The sequence below is a fragment of the Lithobates pipiens genome, unplaced genomic scaffold (assembly GCF_037356315.1).
Source record: "Lithobates pipiens isolate NorthernLeopardFrog02 unplaced genomic scaffold, aLitPip1_a1.2 Scaffold_16, whole genome shotgun sequence".
NCBI lineage: Eukaryota > Metazoa > Chordata > Amphibia > Anura > Ranidae > Lithobates > Lithobates pipiens.
In genome coordinates, this window is record NW_027507748.1 from 372,963,015 (window position 1) to 372,986,586 (window position 23,572).

Consider the following 23,572-nt stretch of genomic DNA (forward strand, 5'->3'; position numbering starts at 1 on the left):
GAAATTGTGTTTTCTCTAAGACCCCTTTCACACTGAGACATTTTTCAGGCATGTTTGGGTTAAAAATAGCGCCTGTAAAGCTCCTGAAAAAATTTCTCCCTTGCAGTCTCAGTGTGAAAGCCAGGGGGCTTTCACAAAGGTGATGCGGTAGCAGGATGTTAAAAAAAAACTCCTGTGAGCAGCATCTCTGGAGCAGTGAAGGAGATACATCGCTCCTGCCCATTGAACTGAATAGGTATCGCTGCAGACCCGCCGGCAAAGTGCAGCTGCAGCGGCGCTTTGCAGGTAATTTTAACAGTTTTTTGGCTGCTAGTGAGGGTTAAAAGCGACCCGACCAAAAACCCCAGCAACAACGACGATAAAGCACCGCTAAAAATAGTGACGCTTTACCGCCGATGCCCCAGTGTGAAAGGGGCCTAACCTAAATCAGCAACAATATCAATAAAGCCACATAACACAAAACAAACTAACGATACAAACACATATAATGATATTTGTTCATATTGTGTAATTGTCACACTGCCTGTACCCAGCAATCTCCCTGGTCTACAAACATGTTACCATTGAAAATTAAATATGTATAAAAAAACATAAACCATATCCCTTGAAACATTACAGTGGCTAGCACATACTAGCCACTAAATGAAGGACTGTTTAAATTATGGTATGCCATTGTACAATTCTGTACACTTTGTCTAGATAATAATGAACCTCTTGCTAGAAAAAAAAGCCCCTGCTGTTATTAGAACTGCCTTAAGGGAAAGCACTCAAATGGCACTTAAAAAGTACATTGGCTCTTCTAAGAGGTGAACAATCAACTTTTCTCATAAAATCATTTCTTATCACCCATCTGTCGTTTCACTGGAAAAAGCACTTATTTCCACAAAAATCACTGAAAAAGTTCAATTAGAATAAATACATGCATACTCACCTTCCCTTCCTATTCAACAAGCTCAGACTTCATTCTGCAAAGCTATTAGTCAATAAACAAGAAAACTAGAGAATCGAGCGGAGTACAATCAAAAAACAACAGGCAACAACCACTGCAGAGGCTAAATGGAAATGTGGGTAACTTTAAAGGGTCTATTTGTAAATGTTTTTACACAACTTTTATCCATGATTCATACTTTTTTTTTCTAACTGAAACCAATAAAAAAAGTGTGAAAGCTGTGGAAAGCTTGTGTGAAAATTTTATAAATGAGCCCTTAAGTGTAATTATAACAAACTTTTTCTTGTTTTGGAGAAAATAAGGAACAGTTCAGACTTTTTTTTGTGTGTACCTCTTGTCCGGCAGCGGTGAGGGCTCACCCCATTACACTCACTACTTGTAGAATCTCCCTCCAGGCCAGTCCTAGGGCAATCAATTCCTTACCAGATTCCCTCATGCTACCACTAATAGGAAAACCTGGATTTTGACCCAGGACTATCTGACCTTAGATTCAAATAAGGCAAATAAATTCAGGGGTTAGGAATAATGGTGAAAGGAAATCCATTTCTGAGATCCACTCTAGGCTATTTCCACCTTTGCTGATCTGACAGGCTACCCAACTCCAACATTACCTCCTCTACATCGCGCCACAGTCAGCCCTCCTCTCCAGTTCTGCTACCTCACGCCCTTTCAGACATGGCCTTTCCACCGCACATGCTACATTAATTTCCCCACCCCCAGGGGTACAGCCCCAGATTTCTTAAAAAAGTTAGAGAGCAACCATAACACAACTCTGTCCTCTGAACAGAGGGAATGTATCCTCTTCTTCATGTACAAATCTTTCATTTCATCAAGATTGAGGGAATCTGGTTATAAACTGCTCTCCAGATTGTTTGGACTTGCCCACAGATTTGCCCTTTTTGGCAAGGCGTTTCTTTGTGCCTTGATACAGGAACTCATGGGTCTTGCTGCTTGCTTATTACACCTTAGCTCCCCAGGCATAAATTTCACCATTCTTTGGTGAGACATCTCAGCATTAGGGCGAAGGGTTGTATCCCAGTGCAATGACAATTTCTTCTCCCGGATACAGTTGGACAATGGATCAGCAGGGTGAACAATATTTGGCATATGGAGGACTTTACAGCTTCCCTTCATAAGCAGAAAGCTCACTTTAGGGACATGATTATCCCAGGAGGCTGCAGGAAGCTGGGGCCATGTCATTCCTGACTATGTGAGAAAGGCAGAAGTCCAAGCTCTTTAAAAAAAAAAAAAAAGTATTTGTCTGGTGTAATTTGCCACTCCGCTGCTGCATGCCAAGTCTTGTGTAGCTATCTTCTCTTTTTATGACATTGGGGGCCAGCTGTCTCTTTTGGGGTCCTGTAGTCAGGCCTCTGATGTGCAGTGTGGTGTAGATTGACTGATGCATTAGCATCTGCCTGCCAATTTTCCATACTTGTGATGTGTATGGAGGAAAGGGCCAGAATGTGAAGTTCAGCTTAAGAAAGAATCTGGCTGATCTTGCCTAAAGCTGTGAAGAGTCTGGTTACTTTTTGATGAATGACATAAACCACTGCCAAGCAAGGCAGCCACCATTTTGGGGCCCCTTACACAGCTTTAGGCCTGGGCCCCCCGGGGGCCTGACCACCAACATTCCCCAGGGCCTGCCCATTGGCCATCCCAACGAATCCGCCCACTGGCCATCCCACTCCTTTGGTGTGGTGTGATACATGAATCAATCAGTATAACAACTCTTGACTGACTAAAGCACAATACCTTTATCCCCATTCACGGCCAGCATCCTGGAGAGAGATGGGTGATGCTGGGCGTGGATGGGGATAAATTGTGAAGAGAGGGATGGGTGATGTTGGGCATGAATGGAGGTACATTGTAGAGAGAGCAATAGGTGATGGGGATACATGGAGGAGAGGGGAATGGATAATTATGTGTGGGGATGAAGATGATGGAGTTGCATTGTGAAAATGGATGAGGATGACTCTGGGTGGGGATGAGAGTTACATTGTGGAGAGGCTCTCCACAGAGAGGGATTGGTGATGCTGGGCATGAATGGGGGTACATGGTGGAGAGAGGAATGGGTGATTTTTGGTGGGAATGAAGATCATGGAGTTGCATTGTGAAAATGGGTGGGGATGAGAGTTACATTGCGGCTGAGGCTTCTCTCCCTATAGCGAGTGCCACACGGGCTCAGCCGGCGCATGACAGCTTAATTTCATTTGTTGTGAAGGAGGATAAGGCCCAGCCAGCCGGGCCCCTTGGGACGCTCGGGGCCCTTACAGGAGTACTGACTGTACCCCCCTGATGGCAGCCTTGATGCCGAGACAGTGTTCAAACAAAGTATGGATTGGATGGCCCTGTAACTAGGGAGCCCAACAATGAAGGGTCCTAAATGTTGATCGGGAGGCCATTTCCCTGCATTGAAAAGGTGCCCACAATCCCACACCAGACTGTCAGACTGGCACCCATTATGGGAATTTCCAAGACCAGAGGTAGGAAATACTTCTACTCCAAGGCTGGATTAGTGAGCCACCAGGCTAGAGAAAACCTGGTCTTGGGTAAACAAACAAATTGAAGGTGAAGTGAGAGACTGCACCTTATTTCCCCACACAAATCAGAATGCTGAGTTGTAATGGTGTGGCGTGAAACTGGGCAAACTGGACTGCTCTGAAGGAGGCAGACATCAAGCCCAGAACTAAAAGCAGAGAATTGGACGGTAGAGTCTAAACTTGTGAGCAGAGAGTCAATAGCTTGTCCTGTAGAAGAAATATTATGTACCGAGTAGTATTTAGTAGAAGACCTAGATATACTCTAGTTGACAAGCTGGATACAGCTCAGAATTCTAAAGGTTCAGGATCCAACCAAACCTCTGAAAGATCTGAAAAGTCTTTTGAATGTTGACCCCCAAAGACCTGAGCAGACTTTCAGCAAGAGGTAGTCCAGAGTATCCCACAAATGGAATGCCTAGTGAGCAGTAGAACAAGCAGATGGGCTAGCACCTTGATGAATACATAAGGTGCAGTGGACAGGCTGAAGCGAGGGGGGAAAAAGGAAAGGTGCAAAACACAGGCAGTGTTGATGTACTGTAAAGATGCTGACAGATACACCCCCCCCCCCATTACAGAACTGGTTGTGTCCCCTTATTGCAAGGAGGACTTTCCAAGATGCTTGGAGGATTCTGGATTTGAGTTTGGAGGACTGAGAGAAAGAAATAAGCTCTTCTCAATATCAGGGGTAGAACCTTTACTGACCTGAGGCTCAGCTTTCTTTTGTTAATGCAAAAGAGTGCTCCCTCCCCTTTGATAACATTTTCCAGCGAGGTGCTAAAGAAACATTCACCTTAAAAGGGCATACACCCCAGGCGAATTGAGGTCTAATGTTCTAAAGACCACCATTTTACCTAAAGGGTGCTCCACATGTGTATGGATAGGAGACCCATTCAAGGCATCAGTAATATTATATCCGCAAGCCCATCAAAACCATAGGGCAACACGCATTAGTTCCAATTGTTAAAGAGCAGAGGAATCTGTAAAGACTGATTTGTGATCTATAGCCGCCATGTCCTTGGACAATAGACCCAGCGTCTGACAGATGGCATGACAGAAATGAAAGGTTGCGTGGTAGAGCTCACTAGAGAGAACAAGATCTTAGGTCACCCAGTCTCTTATCCACAGGGTGCTTAAATACGGGGGTGTCATTTACAGGAACCTTGCTTATTATGGTAAAAAATGGGTAGATCCATGATGGGAATAGCCTACTTCTTAATTAACTCCTCCTTAGTGTGCTATTGCTAAGCAACAGCATATTCTAATTTATCCCAAAGGTGTTCTATCAGGTTGAGGTCAGGACTTTTTAAGTGGTTATATTGCCACCTTGTCTTTGTGGCGTCCTGCAAGTGAGAACACTTTACTTTTGTATAAGTTAACCTATGCAAGTAGGAATTGCCCCAAAAAGTTATATAAGATATGGTTTGCCTAGATCCACTCCTGGGGTTCTAGTTAATCCACTTAGAGAGCAGTGGAACTATACTTCTTATCGCTCTTTACTTATACTAGTGGATACTGTGTCATTCCTTTGCTGTGGTTGTCTCCTTTCCCCTCCTCCCTCATACTGTCCCTCCCCTTTACCCTGTGTGTTTCCTCCTCCATTGTCTTTTCCTTCACCCCCCTCACCTTTACACAGCTCTAAGCATGTCCCAATATCACATTATAGTGTCACACGCGGGTCCTCTGCTCTCGTGCACATTGCTGGATCGAGATTAGGATCAGATAAGTATTGGGTGATTGGGGAAATGCATGCAGAAAGTTTCATTAATGCATAGAATTATAAAACCACTTTATGCTTATAACACTAACCAATAACACTAACCAAAGTGTTAAGAGTATGAACCCTAGCTTGAATAGTGGCACACAAGGTATAATTAACTCATCAAACCCACCTTAATTTAAACATATTTAGTGGACTTTTTCAGCAAGAGAAAAAACTTGTGTGAAAAAGTTGTAACTAACCAGATGGGTAAACAAACTGGATTTCCGTTACAGACATGTTTCATACTTTTTCTTGATGTTTTACACATGCTATTGCATTCACTTTAGTGGTTCCTTCTGGTTGCTTCCCTACCTCCCAAGGAATAGTGGAAGTGTTGACAATACAAGCTGGACATGTCTGAAATACACAGGTGCTGGATGTCCTTCTGCATCTATCACCGATACAAATTTAGCCTTTGTAAAAAACAAAACAAAAAAAAAAAACACAGTACACTTCTATAATTACCTCTTTACTTTATGATGTTCATCTAAAAAAATAAGCTTTTTACTTACATATATCTATTAACTACACAAACAATGAATCAGAGAAGTCTGGGCTATGCTTCCAATGAAAGCCATTTTCTTCTGATCAGCTTATCAAAAGCATTAAAATGTCTTTATGGAAAAGCAATTTTTTTTTTCATCTGGACCGGGTCAACAAGTAATGGGTGTAAAAGGAGGAGCACGGAAATTCGCTACAATAATTCAATGATAGTAAAAGCATTTGAAAGGTCGCTGTCTTTGCTTTGAACTTGTCAACAACATGCTCTGGGCACAGTGGTGAATGACAAACATACACCCCTGGGTGGATTACAAGATATCATAACCCAAACAAAGAGATCCCTTGCCATGCAGAAGGAAAGGAAATGTCTCCTTAACAAGACGAGGTTAACAGCTTCCTTTATTTCTCTGTATGCTTTGCCAGGATTTAAGCACATCCTTACTCCAGCGTCAAGCTACCCTGATAAAAGAGGTCACATTGCACAGATAAACAAGAAAGGGGCTGGTTACGTATATATTGTAAATAATAATGTTGGTAGACATAAATAACACAAAGGGCACATGCAACTGCCAGCTGAATAGAAAATAAACATATACGACAGGATGTTCAACAGCTAGACGCACTATAGCCTTAAAATAGCACTGTCCTGCATTCCGATAAAGTGCACTCATTGCACCATTGAAGTACCTTCTCAAACAGATGATTTCAAGAGCCACAATCAATCTATATTTTCTCCTTTGCAAGACATTCAAAGTTTAGATAACATGGGTCATACAACTGAAGAACATGTTAAAGCAAGGGGATGTTGCATTATAAAAATAACTATTTCTGAGCTTTAAGCACCACTCATCCAATTGTTAAAATAGTATTTTGCATATTTTTGCATAACCAAGCCATAGGTAAAACATGAGCTAAGCTTTAGTTGTCTGCTAAAACAGATTACCATTTATACCAGACAAAGTACTAAAAGAAACATATTGCATATTACAACCATATCATTCAGGTGAAAGTGTAGCAGGTAAACTCTTCCGGAGAAGCTACTATATAAGCTCCTAAAGCCGGCCATAGACAGTGCTTAACCGGCCGAGATTGAAACCATGTATGGGCACGCTGAATGTACCCAAGCTGATCAATCAACTTGGGTGTAACCAGCCTGTCGGATTTTCCATGTGATTATTGCTAGCGGCTGGTATAGCCACTAGCAATAATCACTGTGTTCTTCCAGCAGGGACAGACTCAATGTCTCCACGAGTGGGACTCCCCCATTAACACTGACTGTGTTGATGGGAGAGTTCCCTTATTTTGTTTCCTGCAACCATGGAAATTGCTCCGTCTATGGCCGGCCTAACTCAAACAAACACGTCTTTTACTGTACTGTGCCACATAAGATTTCTTTTTCACTGCAGCTGACCCTGAGATGGTCCTTAATCTTAGTTCAGACAATATCTTAGGGGATGACTCATACGCATTCTAGTTCCCTGCCTCCTTTATATTCTTTCAAGCATATACAGTGGGGCAAAAAAGTATTTAGTCAGCCACCAATTGTGCAAGTTCTCCCACTTAAAAATATGAGAGAGGCCTGTAATTGTCATCATAAGTATACCTCATCTATGAGAGACAAAATGTGGAAACAAATCCAGACAATCACATTGTCTAATTTTTGAAAGAATTTATTTGAAAATTATGGTGGACAATAAGTATTTTGTCAATATCAAAAGTTCATCTCATTTACTTTGTTATATATCCTTTGTTGGCAATGACAGAGGTCAAACATTTTCTGTAAGCCCCCGTACACACGGTCGGACATTCTGACCACAAAATCTGTCTGATTTTTTCCGACAGATTTTGTCTGAAACTTGTGTTACATACACACGGTCGGAACAAAGTTGTCGGAAAATCCGATCATTCGCAAAGTCTGATCGGATTTTGTTGTCGGAAAATTTTAGATCCTGCGCTCAAATTTTTTCTGTCTCGGAATTTTAAGAGACTAAGGGCCAGTTCACAACAGATGCAGTTCTGTGCAGTTCTGTTTTTTCTGCACCAATACAGTCAATTCCGGTCAGTTTTCAGTCAGTTTCTACATCAGAAACTGACCGGAAACTGACTAGAAACTGACTGCATGGTATGAACTAGAGCCATTGGAATACATGGAAAACAATGTGCATGCATTTTTAGCGCAGAAAAAAACACATGGAACTGAATCTGGTGTGAACTGGCCCTAAAGGTGTTGGATAAATCCAACAAAAAGGAAATACACTTTAAATTTTATACTACAGGGCAGCTCATCTACTGTTGATAAATTAGCTTTTAGTATTAGCTTTTAGTGTTGAAGATTGGTGATTTTTGTTTTTTGGAATAAAGCTAACTGAGAGTAATTCCCTAGTCTGCCTTCCCATGCTATTGCCCTTACTTTGATCCTAACATTATCCCTCCTTATTTAACCTTGACAGTTTTTTTGCATATTCACCATCTAATGCATCTACCTATGGTCTAACCACTTTATGGGTAAAGTCAAAATAAAATGGTTATAAAGGCTCTTTTTTTTTTTTAAAGTAATCAACATGGTATAAGTACCTGCTCTATGCAATGATATTGCACAGAGCAGTTTCTTACCACCTCTTACCCCCCCCCCCCCCCCAGCGATCTCCACTCCTTTTATTCTCATGCAGGCGTGCTCCCGAGCATGGTTGTGTGCATCCATAGATGTGTGTGGCTTGGTCCAGCCCCCACCCTCACCCCCCCCCCCCACACACACACACACACACACACATGATTTGATTGACAGCAGCAGAAACAAATGACTCCCATTCTGCCTTGGTTTCCTGTGAGACCAGGAAGAGAGGAGAGCACTGCTGCAGGCAGGCACAGTGCTGGATGGAGACAGGACTCTCCAGTTGGACGCAGTGAGACATGTGTTTACCTTAATGCAGAAAGTGCATTACTGTGATAAAATGTCTTGACTTTGCAACCACTTTAAAGTTAGGTCAAATTTTTTTTTTATTTTGTTTAGAGAAGGGTTAAAGCCTCTTTCAGGTTTTTGCCATCTGTGTACCTAGTGGGGGAGTCCCCCTTTTCCACCTATCAGAAGAGTAAGTGATGGGAAATCTCTCCAACCAGGACATGGACAAAATCAAAAACACATCTGTAGATGGGTAGGGAGAATCAGAACTCTGACAGTATTGTTGCTGTTGTTTGTACCTTCCTGTCTGTGATAACCACTTCCCCATTACCTGTGCAGGTACAGGAAGTGAGGGAATATTTCTGCAACGGTATCACAGGCATAAATAAAACATAAAATAAAATCTGAAAAAATGTCACCTCTTGCCCAGTCTATATATAAAAAAAAAAATCTGAAGTAATGTTAAAGATCACTGTAACTGCAGTGAATGACTTCTCTTGAAGAATAAATGACTTGTCCGTTATACAGTAATTTTGGATGTGGAATTCAAACTGGTGAGCTAACCAGAATCAAACTTCTTATGATAACCCAGATACTTCTCAAAATATCTCTTACCGACACGTAAACGTCAAATAACAGAAGCTTCAAACCACAAACTTCAAATAACAGAGCTGCAATGCTGCTTTGACATAAATACTCATCCCATCACTAGACAGAAAAGTAAAAAAAAAGAGAAAAAAACGGAAAAAAAATAAAAATACACCACCTTTAGTTAAAAAGTTTCTTCAGCTGTTCATAAATTAAACTTGCTAAACTGTATTCATGCACAGACCCTCATATTTTCTTATGAGAGCTCTGGGAGCCATGAAAAGCCAGGGCACTCAATTACTTAAATTTAGAATTTCAGTTTGAAAGCACACCACATCTCAAAATAAATAATTAAAGTGAGATTAACCACTTTGTATCTGTGCCAATTCTGAAACATATAAAAAAACTACTTTTTTTGGCTAGAAAATGACTTAGAACTCCCAAACAGTATATATATATATATATATATATATATATATATGTATTTTTTTTTTAGCAGAGGCCCTATAGAATAAAACGATGGTTGTTGCAATTTTTATGTCACATGGTATTTGCACAGCAGTTTTTCAAATGCAATTTTGTTGGAAAAAAAACAGGTTAACGAAAAAAAAACTATAAAATTATTTTTGCCCATGGAATGGCGGCAAACTACAGTGCTTAAAATTCTCCATAGGCAATGCTTTCAATGCCTTTACAGGTTACCAGTTTAGCATTACACATGAGATGTGGTGTTAGAATTATTGCTCTCACTCAGACGTTCGTGACAATGCCTCACATGTGTGGTGTGATCACTGTTTACATATGTGTGTGGGACTAACGTATACATTTACATTTCCGCGTAAGCTCAGGGGGGCAAAAAACTTTTTTTTTTTTTTTTTTACACTGGATTAACAATTGCTATCACAAGGGATCAAAAACAAGAAATCTAGGGTCCATTAGACTCTAAATCTCTCCTCTGGCCTCCCATGCAGCCGAGCAGACACAGTCGGTCTGATCGGCTGCTTTCCTGGCCACTAACGGCCAGGTAAACAAAAAGGCGGAACCAAAAGTGACAACATTATTGGTTGCTCCCAGTTTCCGGGGTCACAGAGAGAAAGGAACAATGTCAGTTTGACTCTCTGTTCCGTACAGCCATCGCCGCCGGCCATATAAGTGATGCGAGCCCCATTCTGTCACCCACTAAGTGATCTGATATTTAGCCACTCTAATCACTTCTGTTAGAAAGGGAATTTCCGGCTGATAAAAAAAAACATACTGGGATGATGCTTGTAGGTGCAGGCCATCATCCAGGTATAACTACTTCATCCTGAGGGCGTCTATGGATGTCCTATGGGTGGGAAGTAGTTAAAGGTTCCTTTTATTCCCTAAAATAAAAAAAGAGGTTTATACTTGCCTGCGCTCTGCAAGGATATTGCAAAGAGCTCTCCCTTACTGCCTCTTCTGGGGTGTCCCTTGCTGGAGCTGTCAACTCCCCCTCTCCTCTCATGTACCACCACAGCAAGCCGCATGCTTTGGGGACACATGTGAAGCACGTGCCCCTGAGCCGTGCTGTGTGCGTTCTTAGACAATGGCCTACACTGCCCTAAGTCTGTCCTGTAAAAGCAGCAAGAGACCAGCATTGCTGCAGATGGCACAGCACTGGATCAAGAATGTTGACAGGAAAGTGTTTGCAATATATATATATATATATATATATATATATATTTTTTTTTTTTTTTTTTTTTTTAAATAACAAACATAATATACTTACCAATGGTATTGCAAAGAGCAGCCCCAAACCTCCTCTTCTGGGGTCCCAATTCGGTGTTCCTAGTGTGCCTCACCAAAAATCAGATTTTTTTATCATGGCACATCTGTGGGCTTCCAACTGAGCCCGCTGCCTGCATCCATAGACACAGACAGCGTGAATCGGTCTCACCACATACTCTCTTGTCACAGAATTTGACAGCCAGCAGCTGGAGCCAATGGCTCTCAGCAAAGCCTTTGAAAGCAGGGAGAAGAGGAGAGAGCCACTGCTGATGGGTACAATCCAGACTGGGCTCAGGTGAGTATAAGGGGAAGTGTGGGAGCAATATACATCTTGAAACATTTTTATTTTAATCCAGGGAAGGTATTAAGGTAAAAAATGTTTGGGGGTTTACAACCCCTTTAAGTCCTCCTGTGTTTGGATAAAACTTGATAAACTGATAAACAGGTCTTTAAATTAGACATCTAGAGGTGTCTGCATGTACTGTTCTCGAATTCTGCAGGAGCCTTTAAAAGTTGTAGTTGCTTAGTTACACAAATCCGGACTATTTTACACTTCACTGTTGGACAGTGGGTTTGCCCACGACATTGAGTAACCTGAAGGGACCGGGCTTGGTTTTCAGAGCTGAAGTTGTGATTTGAAAGAATGAGCACCTTGGGTTCATAAAGATTTCTATAGCAGAGGTTATTCAGGATAGATTAGAGTTACATAAGCTTTTCTTTAAAAAAAAAAAAAAAAAAAAAATTAAATAAGGTAGACATAAGTGGAAAATTTGCCAAGAATCGTTATATAAATAAGAAACTGAAAAGAAAGAATGAAAGCTACATAAAGAGTCTGGCATTTCAAAACTAACTTCAAAGAAATCTCATCAAATAGAATTGATAATCAGTGAGTTCCATATTGCATTGCTTGAATTGCCCTAATATTTTTGTTTTAATGCATTTTTGATATTTATATGCTAAATTAGGAGTTGCAGGCAACACTAGACCTAGAGCAGCACTTTGCTGGAGGGCAGCATGAAAATAGTCCCCGTCTGCTTGACATACAATTTTAGTGTAGCGCCAGTGTCATTGGGTGGTCCGGGCCATGAGGCAAATCAGTCTTGAGCCCTCATAAAGCGGCCACACTTCTGCGGGCAGCCTGCATTCCACAACTGTGGGGGTCACTTCTAGTTCTGATTGTCCTATAATCACAGCAGACCTCTCACCTGCCATGTCGGGAGGCTGAAACTGTCTGGAGGAGAAAGTTAGTTGACGGGCGGGGGCCAGTAGAATGAAGGGGTGAAGCTCTCCACATGGGTGACCCCATGTTGGGAGAGATGCAGTGGAGACACATGGAGGGAGCCAGGCAGGCCGTAAGTACCCAAGCTGAAAGGAAATCCGCACCAGTTGAGTGGAAATAGCAGGACAACTTCCCAGCTGCCACATGGCTTCTAATCTGGGTATTAGGGATGGTGCAGATGCAAGGGAGAGTGAGATGGTCCGCTACACTTAGGAGGTAGGTAGTAAGACTTTCCTGCAAACCTTTGGGGATCACAATCTAATATATGTATACTGTATATACTAGAAACCCCTGAGGGCTTGTAATTATGCATGTGGCAGTTAAATATATCTTCTTATTTATTTGCCTTTTGCAGAGGATTTGCTATATATTATAATGGTTTACCATAGAAATCAGCTACTGGTAATATATATATATATATATATATATATATATATATATATATATATATATATATATATATATAAAAGGTAGGCATTAATGTTTATACAGTAGCTGACTAGATTATATAGCATGGGGTACCCAGGGTAGGAGGAAAGCTACACTATTTGGGTGAAACATTTATGGCACTTACCTAGCTGCCAAAGGGCTTTTGATCTAGGGATGGTGAAGACACAAGGGACACTGACATGGTCACCTATACCTGACATGTAGGTAGTAGTACTGTTGATTGCTAATGAGAAAAATAAACAGAGAGATTTTTGTGTTTCTGTCCCCAATCCTTCCTTTGCTCAATGCCTGGACCCCATACCTTCATCACTGTGCTATACATTTTCTGCTGCACCACTGGCATGGTTATATCCTCTTAGTCCTCTCCATAAATTTAGCATAAATGAGTGCTTAACCACTTGCTTACTGGGCACTTGAACCTCCCTCCTGCCCAGACCAATTTTCAGATTTCAGCACTGTCACTCTTTGAATGACAATTACATGGTCATACAACACCGTACCCAAATGGAATTTTCATATTTTTTTTCCCCAGAAACAAAGCTTTCTTTTAGTGGTATTTGATCACTTCTGGGTTTTTTATTTTTTGTTAAAAAAAAAATGTAAAAGGTCGAAAATTTTGAAAAAAAAAATACAAAACTGCTTTATATTTTGTTTTGCAAACAGGTAAATTATGGGAATGAGTATAACTGGAAAAAAACCCTCACCAGTGTCTGCAAATGTAACATCAGCATTGCCTGATGTAGGACACCATGGTGATGGCGAGGTGACCAGTTTAGTATAGATGAGCAAACTATAATATCACTTTTCTGGAGAATGGGAAGTTCAGTACGAAAACAAAACCAAAATATGTCCTCGCTACTAGAATATCTGAGAGTTCAGCTTCAAACCTAATATAGACTAACACAAGGACCATGCCATACTGATAGCACATTATCATAATATTGTTCTCATTAAAAGGGGGCAATATGGGTATGTATTTAAACGTGCAATTGTTATATCCTGTTGAGTATCAGTTCATAGTGCTCACAATTAATGTTTGTTCTTAAATTACTTTTTTTTAAAGATTTATTGTACAGAAAAACAAACTGTCTTTTTCCAGATTATTCAAAGTGAAATAGTCACAGGTCATTTGGTACATATTTAATGCAAAATCTACTTAAGACTTCAAAAACATTTAGGAATTCTGTAGCAGGAATAATCTCCTGTAACATCCCCTGACAAAGACCAGAGTAAACGGGATAAAAGGTGCACTCTGGTACTTCCGTCCTGGCCTCTTTGTGATGTCAGACACAGTACAATGACCACATCTGTTGCACTAATTGTTTACAGACAATGTCTGTTTCAGGCATACTGCATCCCGCATTAAATTTCATATTTGTTATATGAACTACTGACAAAAGCAAAATAGGATACTAAATACATGCACATGTATTCTGCATTCTGTCTAGATGCAAGTAGTGTGCTCTTGTCCCTAGAGCCTAACAGATCCATAGAAAAGATTTGACCTTTCACGGCATTACTATTAAAAAGTTAGTTAAGGTCAATAATAGTGTTAAAATACGCAGGTGACTTAATCTAGCGAAATTATAGGCTCCTAATTCAAAATTACTCCCAATTACTGCACAGGGTAAAAATAAAAATTTTGTAATTGTATAAAATACATGAAATTACTATTTTAACCTACACCATTTGCAATTGGATACAGGCTACAATGTATGCCTATATGCAGTACCAAAAGGCCAAAAAAAATGCTGTACTGGACAACCCCACCCCTGCTACATCATCTTTGAGATCTCACACACAAGAGCAATTAAAGCTTTTATTACATTATGGAGCCTAAGGTTTTTTCCAAAGTCAAGTTTATACTGCTTCTGCATGCTCAGAAGGAGGAATGGCCAAAGAAATAAAAAGCAACACATGTATTCAGTAGTTAGGTTAGTTAAAAATACAGTTACAATATATTATTATTATTGTTTTTCTAAAGGTAAAATTAGGTTACAGTATGTGGTTAGTTTGCATACAAAAATGCTTACTGTTGTTCTTTCTCATATAACAATATCAACTGCAATCTAAAAACTGTAAAAAAGTCTTTCTTCCGTACAGAAACTTTATACCGATCAGCCATAACATTGTGACCACCCCCCTAATATTGGGTATTGTCTCCCTTTTGCTAAAACAGCCCTGACCCATTTAGGCATGGACACCAAAGTAATGTCCACATGAAGGGCAGGACCCAAGGTTTCCCAGCATAACATTGCCCAAAGGATCACACTGTCTCTGCCAACTTGCCTTCTTAGAACGCATCCTGGTGCCATCTCTTTCCCAGGTGACGCACACACACCCGGCTATCCACATAATGTAAAAGAAAACATGATTCATCAGACCAGACCACCTTCTTTCATTGCTCCGTACTCCAGTTCCGATGTTCATATGACCATTGTAGAAGCTTTTGGTGGCGGACATGGGTCACCATGAGCTCATATACAACAAACTGATTCCCATTTTTTTTCTGCTTCAACCACATCAACCTCATGGACAACATGTTCACTTGCTGCCTAATATATCCCACCAATTTTCAGATGCCATTGTAACAAGATATTCCCTTTACCGGTCAGTGGTCATAATGTCATGACTGATTGATGTATATTCGAAATTCAGTTTATATCCAATTATTGTTTCTTCACCGCCAGTTTTGTGTCAAACAACTCATTCGCTTTCCATGACCTTTACACAACATCCTCACTTCATCTTCTATCCTGTTTTAACATTGCTATCTATACTATCTTGAGTTGATGTTTGGCTCCACAGTTTGTGAGTGGTTCTAAAGGCAGAAGTTATTTATTTTTATTTTTTACCATGTTATAGGGGCGCTCTATACTATACTTTGCAGCTTGCTATTGGGGCACTCTGAAGGCAGAAGGAGCCAGAAATGTCAGGGGAGGACCCCAGAAGAGGAGAATTGGGGCTGCTCTGTGCAAAAACATTACACAGAGCAGGTAAGTATAACATGTTTATTGTTTAACCACTAAAGGGCCGGAAAGGATTTGCCCCTTTAATGACCAAGCCATATTTTTTGCGATACGGCATTGTGTCCCTCTAACTGACAATTGCGTGGTCGTACAACGTTGTACCCTAACAAAATGTATTTCCATTTTTTTTCCACAAATAGAGCTTTCTTTTGGTGGTATTTGATCACCTCCGCAGTTTTTATTTTTTGTGCTATAAACAAAAAAGAAACGACAATTTTGAAAAAAAACAAAACAATATTTTTTACTTTTTGCTGTAATAAACCCCCCCCCCCCAAAAAAAAAAAATATATATATATATATATATATATATATATATATATATATATATATATATATATATATATATATATATATAGCCTCATCAGTTTAGGGCAATATGTATTCTTCTACATATTTTTGGTAAAAAAAAAAATATCAATAAGTGTATATTGATTGGTTTGTGCAAAAGTGTCTACAAAATAGGGGACAGATTTATGGTATTATTATACATTTTTAACTAGTAATGTTGGCAATCTGAGATTTTTAGCGAGACTGCAACATTGCGCCAGACTGATCAGACACTTTTGAGGGACAAGTGACATTTATACAGCAATCAGAGCTAAAAATAGCCACTGGTTACTGTATAAATGTCACTGGCAAGGAAGAGGTTAACACTAGGGGGTAATCAAGTGATTAACTGTTCCCAAGGGAGGGGTTTCTAACTGTGGGGGCAGTGTACTGACTGGAGGAGGAGAGAGATCTCTGTTCCTAATCACTAGGAACAGCATATCTCTCTTTATTCCCCTGTCAGAATGGGGATCTGTCTGTTCACATGCACAGATCCCAGTTCTGGCTCTCTGTGGATTGATCGCGGGTGGCTGGCGGACATCGCTGCTGCTGGCCATGCGAATCAGCTCCAGCATAGGTGCGTGCGCCCCCTATCACTGTTAAAGAGGTCGACATACACCTACGGCGATTCATGCAGCCATGCAACTTTAATATAAAAGCTTTGTATGTCTCTTCCACCCTTCATATAGCATCATGTCTGACTCCTAGTTAAAATGCCCATATATCTTACGCCTGGGTATATTTATTATTATTATAATATATATATATATATATGTAATATAAGTATATACGGAATATATATTATTACTTTCACTGATTCACAGTATAAATGAACCCCTTATAATAGTGCTTATCTGCTCTTTTTGTACTATAAAAGGCTCATTTTTTTTTTTTAACCCCATTATGTTGAAATTCCGATGGAAAAAAAGTCAGATCGGATTACGTTGTTGGAAAATCTGATCGAGTGTGCTCTATCTGACTTTTTCTTTTCTTTTTCGGATTTTCCAACGCAGCAAGTTTGAGAGCAGGATCTAAAATTTTCGGACAACAAAATCCAATTGCATAAATTGCAATCGTGTGTAGACAATTCCAACACAGTGCCACACATGCTCAGAATAAACTAAGAGATGGAAGCTATTGGCTACTTGTCTCTATCATTTAAAATACACCAATGATAAAAAAAAATAAAAAAATTATAGACCCTTCATTTTTTTGTAAGTTGGCAAACTTACAAAACCTGCACGGGATCAAATAATTATTTTCTCCACTGTATTTGTAGATAATCATCACTAAAGATCCTAAACAGGCACTCTACACCAATATACCCCATTTGCTCCAATCTGTTAAAGCCTATGTGCATCAGTGCAACTTAGTTAAACTCCAGGGGAAGTTCACTCTTCTTGGGATGTGTTTTGATCATTGTTTACAACTAAGGCATAACTTAACTACAAAATTTCAGGCCTTAGGCATTCAAATATCCCAATACCCCCTGATTGGGATTATTATATACAAGTTATCCAAAGGGCTGATATTCACCCTCTACTCTCCATTGCTTTACACTAAACTTAGGCAAATTTCCTCTGGTAGGTTGCAAACACTAATGCAATCTTTGACAACTGAAGACTGGGGTGATATTTGGTGCTCCCACTTGTCCGTATCTCCAGCTGGCAATAATAAACTCACCCAGCCGTACATTATTCACCAAACATACTGTATCAAACAAAATGAGCTCGCTATCCCATCCAATCTGCCTGTGCTTTCACCAACCTAAATAAGACTTTGTATACTTAGCATGGTAATGCCCTGTACTCTTGAATTTTGTTCTCAGATGACGGGAATGTTATCAACCCTGAAAACCATGCCTCTACCTTGCACCAGAGGTTTCCCTGTTGTTTTGTTTGTTTTTTTAGATGAGGAATAATGGCCCCATTATCTAAAGGTATTTTTGAGGGAAACTCAAGTTATGGCCCATGAGGTGGATGCAATTGACCCCTCCTCTACATTACACCAATTATCTTAGTCAACCAAATAATTAAATATGAGAATCATATATATATTTATAGAAATTGTCCAGGCAATTAATAAAGTGTGGAGCTTCTGCAGAAACTCAGCCTTAAAGTGGTTGTAAACCCTCACATTCAGCATACCCACTGAAGTGACCAGCCTCGAGTGATATACAGAGAAACATATATATATATATATATATATATATATATATATATATATATATATATATATATATTTTTTTTTTTTTTGGGGGGGGGGGGGGGGCAGTTAGCAAGAACTGCCCAAATTTCACTTTGTGTCTAGTGCTGCCTGTTCAACAGAAGCCAGTGATTAGAAACGTTCCTACCTGTACCTTATGTTTTCCACCTGCATAAAATGTGCATGGATCATGTCCTTTCAGGTGTCATGCGTTTGTCTCTATGCACAGCCTACAGTAGAGTAAATACTCACATTCTTGTGTCAGCAGAGAGATGTGGCATGACACTGCACTGGACCTCAGTGTTTACCTTGAGAACCGACATATTGTCTGAAGAAACTACATATCCCACAATTCCTGCGTCTCTCAGTCTCGTGCTCTGCAGTAATTAGATCTGGCACAGACTCAAATAAGCAGATCAATTAACAGAGAGCTCTCCATGAAATGCTTCATATCATTTACACGCTGACATTTATGATGCAACATAGAGGAAATGGTGTGTAGAATATTGTGTAACCTGCAAGAAGATGTTACCTGTTCCTTTAGTGAATAGTTACAGGCTAGCTGCAATAATACATGCCCATAGGGGAATCAGCCATGACACTTCATACTGCAGCCGCAAAACGTAAGTCCATCATTATAAAGTAAGACAAACAAATGATACAGAAAATAGCTACACTAGTACCTAGTTAAAACAACAAAAACATTTAAAAGTGTAAAATGCCTTTAGGAAAAAAACTCTATATTATGGTAAAATATATCTGAGTATTATTGACCACACTGATCCACTACTACTGGTCCAAACCAACTTGTACAAGCCAGGAAGTTGAGACCTGTACAGGCAAAAAAAAAAAAAAATGACCCCTTATATATGTGCAGCTGTGGGGCAAGAGAATGCCTGAGCCACAGATGAGTGGCCAGTACCTCTGACAGCTACCTGGCAGGCTTGGACAACATAGGTTTAGATCCTTATCTGAATGCAATCAAATTCAATATGGATTTTAAATAAAGACTGTTAGAGTAACATGGGCTCCAAAAACAGTAGTCACTTTAAAAATAGTGGGCTTTGTGAAGCAGACAGTTTTTATATTGTCATCACTGCTTCCTGGAGTTCTCCTTTAATTCTGTAAACCATCTAAGCAGCCAAGATTGTTTTTGTTTTATATATTTATATATATATATATATATATATATATATATATATATATTTATTACAACAGTTTACAGGTCCTTCTCAAAAAATTAGCATATTGTGATAAAGTTCATTATTTTCTGTAATGTACTGATAAACATTAGACTTTCATATATTTTAGATTCATTACACACAACTGAAGTAGTTCAAGCCTTTTCTTGTTTTAATATTGATGATTTTGGCATACAGCTCATGAAAACCCAAAATTTGTATATTTAAATATATCTGCAGCAAAGACTGAAGATGTGCATAAAAAAGCACCTAACTTTTCCAGCATATCCACCACAGTCAAGTATTTTGTGAAAGATATATTCTAAAAACTCTTGTACTGCAAAATGTGTAATTCTTAAACTACTGAATATATAGTTTATTAAACAGATTTTGCATACATGAGTAAAAGTAAAAATATATTTTTTTTTTCTGCTGACTGGTGTGAAAAAGAGCATTCCCAGCTGCATTTCAACATGGTTTCATTTAAATAACAAGTTACAGTAAGCAGTCACCACGCATACTGTAAATGCCCACCCATGTGGAATCTCCAGCCGCAGTGATACTACTCACCATGTAAAGGAGAGCCAGAAGGACTGCTGGACAAGCCTGGCACAGGACTGCAGCGGCCTCCTTGCTTTGAAGTCAGTTCCTGCTCAATTTCTTCCAGACCTGCACTCTTCTGAAATCGACTCATGCGGTTTACCACGCGGGGAGACATATGTGTCCGGACACATGGCTGACCACCATAGGGGTTTATTGGGAATACGTGGGAGGTGCCACGGAGGGTGCTCACCACTACCCATCGGCAGTCATGGCTGAAACAAATGTCTTGCACCTAGGGAAATGTAAAAGGGTGAGAGACAATTAGAATTACACATATTATTAAAAAGATTAGCATTCTAAACTTAGAATATTATATTGCATTTTTTTTCATAATTTCAGTTTTTAAAGTAGACTGCTTAAAGCCTGAAGAAACATAAAGCAAATGTACCTCGAGGGGTATGTATCAAGGGACTGACACAAACAAATAAACAAAGGGTTTAGCTGCATTCTCATTATTTTTTTTTTTTTTCAGATGGCTTTTTAAGAACATTACCACCTATGTCTATATTGTTTATAGACTTCCTATGGTGCATGAGTACATAGTCACATGCAGAGTTACTATTTAACTGTAATCCCCAACAATGGACTTCCCTTATTTGCTCTATGTTGGTCTGTTTAATATACTATTGGAGGTATTTTGTTATATTATATACTTGATGATCTTGTCAGAAATTCAGAACTGTCATGTGTCCTCCACACATTTCCTATGTTATTTCACAGAACACTCCAAGTTTTTATCTTGGACTACAATGGAAAATGTTGCCTTTGTGTTGTTAAGATCTGAGAGTGGGAAGGATGAAGTAGTTAAAGAGGAGCTTCAGCCAGGTTCCAAAAAATTCAAAGTCAGCAGCGACAAAAGCTGTAGCCGCTGACTTTTAATAAACAGACAGTCCCCTGTCCAGGGGTCCAGTGTTGTCCTCACCTGGGCTAGTTCTTCACCACTTTTAATTGTCGGCTGCAACTTGTTGCAGCTTTACAGGCCACTTCCCACTGCACATGCGCAAGCAGTTATGTGCCCTGTGAATGGTCCTGCAGACTTCTGGGACCTGTGATGTGTTCCAGAAGGTTGTGGGAAGGTATGCAAACTTCTGGTGTGAGCATAAGTGGGAGCGGGTACCTGCGAAAACTAGGAATCCCACCCCACAAAAATAAAATATTCCAAATATGGTAGAGAAGGAGGAAGGAGGAAGAGTGGATTTCACTTTAAGCAAAAGACTCAGGGAAGTTCTGACAACACTCAGTCCATAAAATGCTGTGTGCCAGCCCCCAACAGTGCTTATGAGCTGAGTGCACTTCTGGCAGGTTAGGAGGTAATTTTCTATATTTGCAGGGTGTTTTAAGGGATTTAATACAGAGAAATGTGCATATATTGGAGATATGTATTACCTTTGATTTGCCTTGACATACGCTTTAAACACAAGCTGACTTAAATTTTACTTTAAATGGTGAAATGAACGGGAGACAAATGCGCACACACACACAAAAATAAAAACTAGCATTAAAACAATGCAGATATATCCTTAAGGCTAAAGTAATGAGTGACACATAAGTGTCTTGTTCGTTTACCTTATTGACTTATTCAAAACGTTTCTGTGTTCTCAGTAGTTAGATGTACTTCAGTATTATGCCATTATCATTTCATGTACATGCCAGAGCAGCTCATGAACCTTTCTTTCTACTATAAATAACACTAAAAAACACTTTCAGGAGCTTAACCTTAAACTCACTGCATACATTAATTTTCTTATTACCCACCCACAAAAACATTCTTATACTATGTGTATTATTATACTGTACACTGTCCTCAAGGGGAACAATCATTTATTTTTGTCTGGGAAAAAAAAAAAATCTCTATAACAAAGACAATGTGCATTTTGGCACTTGTTTAAAAGTGTTTTCTGTCTACTGGACTGAAATTCACTCTGTAGATTATATTTGAGAGTTGCTGCCAATGGATTTGCCATGTGGGCATTAATGTGTTTTCCTGTGTCCCGGACGTGTCTGTTCACACGTGTGCATAGAATGCCTTTTGATATTATTCTTCCAAAATGAAAACAGTTAACAGTGCTCAGTTTTACGTTTCATTGTATACTAAAATTGATACAGTATAACGTTTTTAAAAAATATGTACAGTATACTATTAGGAAGACTTTTAGGGAGACTTTTTGGAATAAACCACATTGTATCGCCACTGCTTCACTACTTTCTTTCAACTAAATTTTAGAGACTGAAAGAGGTTATCAAATAAAATTATTCTGAAAAGACTGCTTAACCAATGAGCAACGTGGTACATTCAATAGATTTATTAGAATATAACCACTGCACAGTGTGCCATGTGTATACAAAAATGGAGCAACAGCTGCAGGATGAAAATTTCTGTGTAAGATGTGAGCAGGTTGCCCTCCTGGAAGCTTATATTAGAGATCTGCAAGAGAAAATTACGACACTGAGCGCAACAGACAACCTTAAAAAGAGTATTCTGATTGCTGAACAGGTGCTCAACCAGTTCCCATCCAGTGTACATATATACAGTAGACATGCTTCTGTACAGGAAGCTGTTATACCTGGATCAGGCTGCAGCCATGAGCTGGTATCAACTTATACAGCTGATGAATGGTTTCCAGGTAAAAAAAATCTCTGAGCAGCTTCACAGCTTCCCTATGACTTTTACAATGCTCTGAAGAGACCTGCCCACCGCTGTTGCTCCCAGACTCTCCCAGACAAGGATTTTGTCACTTCTGGTTTCCGAGGGGAAGCACCAAATAAAACCGATCTGTGTATGGTGGAGACAACAGAGATCGTGGATTTTCTCAGTACCCCAAAAGGACAAGACAAAATAATTTCTTAAAAAACCCCAGACCCCAGATCTCTCCATATAGAGTATCTGTCACTGGAGGTTTTCTAATGCATGTCTGGGCACTCTTACATAACAGAATGTCTAAAGAAGGGGGGTGTGTGCGCTTGCTTATTAAACCCCAAAATAAGAGAAAAAAAACAATCTTATAAAAACAATCTTATAAAGTGACCAAGTGTAAATAAATGTGAAAATATGTGGACCATCAAAAGTGATCAATAAATAAGTGGGTCAACTCAAACAGTTAAAAATTGCGGGTATGTGCAAGGACTAATTAAAATGACTACGTACATAAAAAGTGCATAAAACATGTGCATATAATACTCAAAACAAATCAGTGAATCACAGCAGTAAAAAAAAATAAAAAATAAAATGCAATATGACGCAAATCATATATGTGAAACACAATCGTGTCAGTGCATCAAACTAAAGTGTCCCAAATAGCATAAAATATAAACATGCCACTAAAAAAATCGCAGCACAAAAATGCATCAATCGGGTTAAAGTGCAATGTGCCAAACGTGAGACGATCCTCTGGTGGTGATCCGTGCCAGTGGTTGTGCTATCACTAGGTAATTACCTCCCTGCTGCGGGATTAAGCAGCGAAACAGACACACAAGGCAATCAGGAAACAGAGGATGATCCAGGTGATGGCTGTA

At 39.6% G+C, this 23,572-nt stretch overlaps 1 protein-coding gene across 5 annotated transcripts in view; it reads right to left on the reverse strand.

Annotated features, from left to right (window-relative positions):
• BCAS3 (BCAS3 microtubule associated cell migration factor) overlaps nucleotides 1–23,572 on the reverse strand; it is a 1,583,483-nt gene that overhangs the window by 997,354 nt on the left and 562,557 nt on the right. For all 5 annotated transcript variants that reach the window (XM_077482133.1, XM_077482136.1, XM_077482134.1 and 2 more), the window contains exon 16: nucleotides 20,027–20,291. In XM_077482133.1, the coding sequence (XP_077338259.1) occupies nucleotides 20,027–20,291 (265 nt within the window). The remainder of the gene's footprint in view (nucleotides 1–20,026; nucleotides 20,292–23,572) is intronic.